Source organism: Marmota monax, unplaced genomic scaffold (genome assembly GCF_021218885.2).
Source record: "Marmota monax isolate L192 unplaced genomic scaffold, Marmota_monax_Labrador192_F-V1.1 WCK01_AAM20220418_F8-fsc00027, whole genome shotgun sequence".
NCBI classification, from domain to species: domain Eukaryota; kingdom Metazoa; phylum Chordata; class Mammalia; order Rodentia; family Sciuridae; genus Marmota; species Marmota monax.
The window spans coordinates 7264866-7272012 of record NW_026694617.1 but is presented as its reverse complement, the minus strand read 5'-3'; the positions used below and the strand labels follow the sequence as shown (position 1 = coordinate 7272012).

At 32.6% G+C, this 7147-nt stretch overlaps 1 protein-coding gene across 1 annotated transcript; it reads right to left on the bottom strand.

Annotated features, from left to right (window-relative positions):
* Positions 1 to 290: 290 nt before the first annotated feature.
* On the bottom strand, positions 291 to 6913 carry Lsm8 (LSM8 homolog, U6 small nuclear RNA associated). The gene is made up of 4 exons (XM_046422529.2): positions 6738 to 6913; positions 5637 to 5677; positions 3089 to 3216; positions 291 to 1289 (listed from the first exon to the last, which is right to left on the bottom strand). Exons 1-4 carry the CDS (start codon positions 6766 to 6768, stop codon positions 1199 to 1201), a joined length of 291 nt encoding a protein of 96 aa, XP_046278485.1. The 5' UTR covers positions 6769 to 6913; the 3' UTR covers positions 291 to 1198.
* Positions 6914 to 7147: the final 234 nt, after the last annotated feature.

The following is a 7147-nucleotide window of genomic DNA, read 5'->3' as shown; positions in this document are numbered from 1 at the left end:
ACTCATTTATACATTATCTACGGCTGCTTTTGTGTTACAACAGCACAGCTGAGTAACTGTGACAGAGACCAAATGGCCTTCAAAGTCTAAAATATTTACTATCTAGATTTTTACAGAAAATGTTTGCCAACCCCTATTTTAAGCACTTCCACATTGGGGAGAAAAAACAAACTAAAAATGAAATTTATAATTCCCATCACAAAGAAACACTTTGGTCTACACATGAATTAATAAGAATTTCTGTTGGCTAGCCTGGATTATCTAAACACTACTTACATTGTTTCTTCATATTCTTTCAAAAAACAAGTTTATTTCTGAGATCAGGTTTAGAGAAGTAGGAAAGTTGTTGGCAATAGCAAGCATTGCTCCAAATTAGACTAAAGGTTTACATACCCACATTTAACAACAGTAAAATTTTCAATATTAGAAATCTTAAAATTCTTAAAAATTAAAAGCTACAATGGAATTTATATTTTCGAATAAAACAGTTTATAAAATTCATTATTAATGTATTCATATTACTTTCAGATCTAATGCATTGGGTGGGCCATCCAAGGATTTTACCAACAATCTTTTTAATCAGTTCTATCTTTCCTGGTCATCTTTAATATTCAGTTCTAATTTTTGGCCCAATTTATTAAATTTTTATTAGTACTTTTTCTTTGCTCGATTAAAGACATTTTAACCACATCTCTGAGTGCTAGGGAGCAACTTTTTAAAGTACTGGTAAACCACCACTAGTTCAGTGGGATAAATGCCAATGGCTTGAATACCTGTAGAAGACAAGATATACTGTCTAGTGACTTTCTTTAAAAAAAAAAAAAAAAAAATTATGAAAAAAACACATATAGCTTGCACTACTGAGGTTATTTGTGTGCACAATTTATATAATGCAACATTTCTCTTTTCAACTAGTTTTTCATAAATATTAAAATATCACAGTACTGATTTTTTCTACGTTTTCAGAATCAATAGATTTCCACATCATTTAAGAGAAAAATAAAACCAAGCCACCACACTTATAATTTAGGCAAAATATTTTTTCAATAAAAATGTAGAAATATTTTAATTTACATATTACACTGAATCAATATGAAGTCAAAATTCACAATTACATGTTCCTAAAAATTCCAAACATCTTCCTCAGAATAACTGGTTTCTGTACAAGATTTAGATGTCCAATATACGTAGTTTTTCCTCAGTGTGCTACAGAATTTAGAGGTTCTGCTCGTATATTCCCCAAGTCAAGCGCAGAATCTGTCTCTTCATCAATTTCTCCAATGACAGCACTATAATTATTTATGGAGGGGAAACAAAAATCAGAGTTGAAATAAACACATTTCTTAAATATATTCATGTGTATTTCTGAAATTTATTAATCAAATCAAAGCACTTGGCATCATTCTTCCAACACATATAAAACTGAACTACTTAAGATAGAAAGTAAACAATATTTTCATGAGTTAGTGAACTGCACATTTAAGTGTCAAAATGAAGGTAACATTATTACAGGAAGCAATATTAAAAGAATACTGATAAATGTTAAAAAATCAGCTGTTTGGAGAAAAAGTGAGAGGCTGATTTATAGCATTTACTAATATTCTTCATGCAAATACTCCCACCATGGCCAATTTCAAGCTACTACAGACATCAATCAATTAGTTTGCAAAATTCTTGAAAATATAACAATCTGTTTCATGAATCAGACCAAAATGGCTCTAGCACACCAATAGGTCTAGGCCAAAGATTTAAATTTTTTTATTACAGTAAGAGTAACTTTATTCAGAACAATTATTACACATATCCCAATATAAACAATCATTGTTGTTGTAGTCAGGGGATCTGGGTCCAATCTGGTTTGCCTCTCTTTCTTTACAACTTATTTGTAATTTCACCTAAAAATCATCTCTATATAGAATATTTTATAAATCCCCAATTTGTTTAAAGATCAAGTTATCTATGTAAAGGTAATATTAAGATTTTAAAAAATATTACTTCATCTTCTATATTTTGCATATCCCCCAAATAACCTAAAATTGCATACTGCCTTCCAATCATACTTTGATGTATAAAGAAGTAAAAAATTACCTTATGATGACTTTCTTAAAAATCAGGGCAAAAAACAGTTTTCATGACTCTTCAATGAATTTTCCAAAAATATTAAAAAACTTGCTAGAAAATTTTATTTAACATTTTTTCTAGCCTCTATAACTGTACTAATACTAGCCACATGTGACTATTAAAAATGACAATTAAGTAATATTTAAAATTTAATTCTTCAGTTAGGTCAGCGCTTTTCAAATGTTTAAGAGCCCCATATAGCTAATAGCTAACATTTCAGAAAACACCAATATGCAAATTTCGAATCATCTGAAAAAAAATCATTCCAGTCAGCACTGTTCTACATAGTTCTGGATTTTCCTTAAACTGCTACTTCTAAAATAATCTTAATCTGGATTATTAGTGTGTCCCAAGTTAACTGAGACCACATAAACATGGGATGTCTTCAGTGTGTCAATTATACTTTAAAAATTAATGAACTATAAATAAGCATGAATTATTTAAAATTGTTCAAAAAGGAGATTTCAAAGACATTTTTAAACCCTAGGAGTGTATTTATGTTCCTCTGAAATTCAGAGTATTTGGAAAAACGCTTTAGAAAGCTTCTACTGAAGTATTTGGTGTAAGGAAGCACCCTTTCTAGACCCTATTCAGGTCATTTAACTATTAGAAATTTGGACAAATCTAAGTAGGTCAAGGTTTAATTTGTAAAAAGATCATTTAGGTTAGCTCCTGAAAAAAATCAACATAAAATGCATAAATTTGCCTTATTTTAAACAAATATAAGAAAAGCCACATTTATAAAATGAATGCAACATTTTATGATCTACATATGAATGATATGGTATGATATTTGGGAAAAAAATCTCTATTCCATAAAGCAAGGAAGCATACCTATATTATAATTCTAACCTAACTTGAAAGGATATATTTTACAAAGGGGTAGGGATGCAGCCAAGTGGTATAGTGCTTGTCTAGCAATCATTACTACTGCCAAAAGAAAAAAAAGGAAACATATTTTACTTACACATTGTCACCTCTTACAATGTATAGTCCTAGTACTACTTGCTCTACTCCCTGTGAAGAGCTAAATACTCGTTCATGGCTTTCATCCAAAATCAAATTAATGGTTTGGTCAAAACCTTTCAGTGTTCCCTAAAAAGAAAACATACAAGAGAAATATTCCAGTTTACTGAATGTGCAAATTCAACCTTAAAACTACTGTAGTTATCTGTAAATTGCCTATCTTAAATATAAGTTCATTATTTTCTTTGTAACCAACAGTATTCCAGGGCACAGAACTCACCTTTATGATAAAGAAAAAAAGGTTCACCACATATTTGACTAGTGTGCAGAGTTGAGAGTTACAAAAGATAGTATTACCAGAGTACTTCCTAATAAGTTTCATAGAGATCATGTAATCCAATAGTTAACATTCTAAAAACAAAAATTAAAACAAGGGAGATTTAAGGAAAGATCATGTATAAATAAGAGGTATAAACATGCATATCAACTATAGCAAATTAACAGTATCATTACAAGCTACACACTAGTGCAAGGTACTGTACTACATATGCTGCACACATTATCAACTAATTTCTACCCTTTGAGGTAAAACCATAATTATGCCCATTTCAAAAAAGAAAAACTGAGGCCCACAGAAGTATCTTTCAAGGTCTCCTGGAGAGTAAGTAGCAGACCCAGGTACCAAACCACAAAAGGCTAGCTCCAGAGTCACACCACTGAACCACTACTTATTATTATAAATAAATGAATATAAGCTATCATTTTTCTGAGACTGAAATTTATCCCATAAATACATACAAACTTCAAATGGTAGTTACAATACTTTATGAGTTCTTTCTAGCTGCCAGTATTCTGTGTGCCTCACATGTATTATTTAATTCTCTCAATAATACAATGAAGTAGATACAAATATAACTCTGATAATTAAACCAGAACTTGAAAGAAATAATCAGGAAAAAGTTTATGGTTTTAAATAAGGAAGACATGGTCCTAGACAAACACAGTGACTCAGATGCTATTCAAGTTTCTGAAGAATCATCAACTTATATTGATTTTGAATGGTTAACCTCTCAAGATCACTGTTAAATGTATCATGATTTGAAAATCAAAATACATAAAATCAGAAGGTAGTAAGGAAAAACTCAGAATCTAGAATTTGTAAGAGAAACAAAATTTGGAGTAATTGCTATACTAGTTAGCAAATGGTTGTTGTTATAACACCTATACATAACTTCCCAGCTTTATTTTACACAGAACTACTGTAACAAGTAACTATATGTCAAAGAAATACAGAACTATTGAAGTTTAGGACTAAAAATTATCTTTTTATATAGCTTTCCTTCCTCTATAAAATTAACTTTTCAATTTACTATCTACTCTGCTAACAAGAATAAAAATTTAAATGAGGTTTTCTCAAAATAAAAAATTATTTGCAAGTATCCATTAATAGCAATAGGCTTCTTAAAGCCTATCAATAGTGGCACATCATTAGGTGATTTCATTGTTAGGTAAAAATCATTAAGAGTGTCCTTATACAAAGACAGTTACATCACTATTGACATTAAAATATTTCAACTGTCCATATTTGGCAAAATAGAATGTGAGGTACCTAAAAAATTCATGGCTGCTTCCTTAATTAAAGAGAAAGAAAGGCAATCAACCTAGGTTTTGGAAACAAACCCAACTTAAATCCTCATTTGGTTCTGTCACTTATAATGCTGTTTCTCTAGGATAAGGACTCACTCTCTGAGCTTGGCTCCTAACTTAGAATACAGGGATAATTCTTCACAAGGTGGTAGTGCAGACTATATAATAACAAAATGCCTGGCACATGCTATGCATTTAATAGTCCAGCACTTTGACTAACAGCAGTCACTAAGGATCTACTGAGAATTACAAGGATTATAAAGAAAGAAATAAAAGACTGTAGAATGAGTAAACAAGGAATTATAGTCATGCACTGCATGACAATATTTCAGTCCAGAATGGGCTAAAAATAACTACAATGGGACCATAAGATTATATCACCTAGTGATGTCATAGCTGTCTTTGTGTAAGCACTCTTATGATGTTTGTACAATGAAATCACCTAATGGATCCACATTATTAAGGAACATATATGTACATCCATATACTATCTAAATCATAAGTTTCCAAGAAAGATCCACAAAATTCAAAAAAAAAAAAAAAAAAAAAAAAATATATATATATATATATATATATATATATATATATATTATGATTGCCTGTGAATACTAGAGCACTAAATGGGGAAGGAAATAAAAAATGGAAGAGGAAAATAAATAACTATAAGATACAGATCTGCAGATTAGAAGTTGTCTAAGAGCACAACCTATTATTCTATTTACTAGATGCCCTGTGCTATACACTGAATGTTTATTTGTAAAGAAAATATGGATCAGCAGCAAAGAGATAAAGAGCTGAATCAAAATTAAATTGCAACACAAGTATACTATGGTGCTTAAGCATCAGAGATCAGGTTTCCAATATGACCACAAAAAGCAGAGAATGAAATGTCAAGCACTTACCACAATCATTCTCCCATCAGAAGTAATAACAGCAACAGTTCCTGATAACTGAATCAAGGAAAACATTTTTTACAGAATGAAAACTTAGATTAGGTACAGGAATCGTTTGAATTACTAGAAAAAAAGATGAAGAATCTAAATCCACCTATTTAACACATTCACTATGTTCAATAAGTTCTTCCCTTGATAATTAATCAGAAAGCCCCTCTTCACCTTCCCTCAAAAGAGAAAGAAAACAAAACAAAAAACCTTTTTATATGATCAGCATATACTGTCACAGGTGGAATTAAATTTGGCACTTTTTTTTTTTTAACTAGAAATGTTGACAATCAATGATTCTGAGTAACATATTTCCCCCTTAGGACTACTAATTCATTTTCAAAATGTTGCACGATTTCAGGTACATTAAGACACTTGTCTTCCAGGATCTGACTTGTGGAATTCAAAAGAAAAGAAGCTGTAATTAACTTCACAGGATATTAACCATACATCCATCAATAAAAACTTTCAGTATTTAAGTCCCCAATTTGTCCTAGGACTTTAAAACAGTAACATTTGCAAGACTACTTAAAAACTTCACAAGTTTTTTTTTTTTTAAGTTATTTCTTCTTCTTTTTTCTTTTTAAAGTTATTTAACCTTTTAGAATAGCAAGCATGTTTTTATTCTACCAACAAGTTGAGACTTCAAGTAGAATGGAGCAGAAATTCAATTTGTGGGACAACTTTGCTATCTTCAAACAAAGAGCAAAGCCTATGAATAAAAAAATACATAGACTTACAAAACATTACAAACATCACTAGGACAACTGTTCATCTTATTTCCAAACTTGAACATAAAAGAGTAAGAATGAATCATTATAGGGTTTTTATATAAACAAAAATTCTGAATGATTACACTAAAATTAAAAAATGCCTAGGGTCCAAAGGCTCGGCTGGCCAAGCCCCCAACCAGGGATTGGCGGGTCGGAATACTAAGCCCCTAACCCTCACCCAGACCGCTCGCGGATCCCTACCCGCTGCCTCCCTCGCAAGGGTCCCGCTCCAATCCCCACGGGAACCCCGCCGTGGCCCCGGAGCTTACTGCAGCGGGCTAGAGGATACGGTTGATGTAGTTCTCCAAAGCAGACGTCATGCTACTAGGCCCAGAGGTTCCAGGCAATGATGCAGAGCAGGCGACAAACAGAGCTAAAAGTGCCCGCCAGAACCAAGCCGCGGCTCGCGCCCACCGGCGGCAACAAATATCGCGAGATTTGCCTCACGACAGCAGCCGCCGAGTCGGAAATTGAAAGGAACCGGCCACCAAACAGGAAGCAAATCAGTGATGAGCTTGTGCGCATGCGCAGTGTGTTTCCACTACTTTTCCGGGCCGTGATCCGGAAGCCGAAAAGCTCGAAAGCCACCGACAAACGAAAGAAAGGAAGAGCCTTCTTGAAAATGGGGTAGGAGGCAGTTGGTGGGAAAAGGCTGGTAGAAGCTACCGGCGGAAAAAATGGAAAGAAAAGGCAGGCAGG

Coding starts and splice junctions, on each gene's coding strand:
- Lsm8 (XM_046422529.2), bottom strand. CDS start 6,768: ATGACGTCTGCTTTGGAGAACTACATCAACC. Junction 5,678..6,737: donor TTTGGAGAACTACATCAACC/GTATCCTCTAGC, acceptor TTCAGTTATCAG/GAACTGTTGCTGTTATTACT. Junction 3,217..5,636: donor CTGATGGGAGAATGATTGTG/GTAAGTGCTTGA, acceptor TTTTCTTTTTAG/GGAACACTGAAAGGTTTTGA.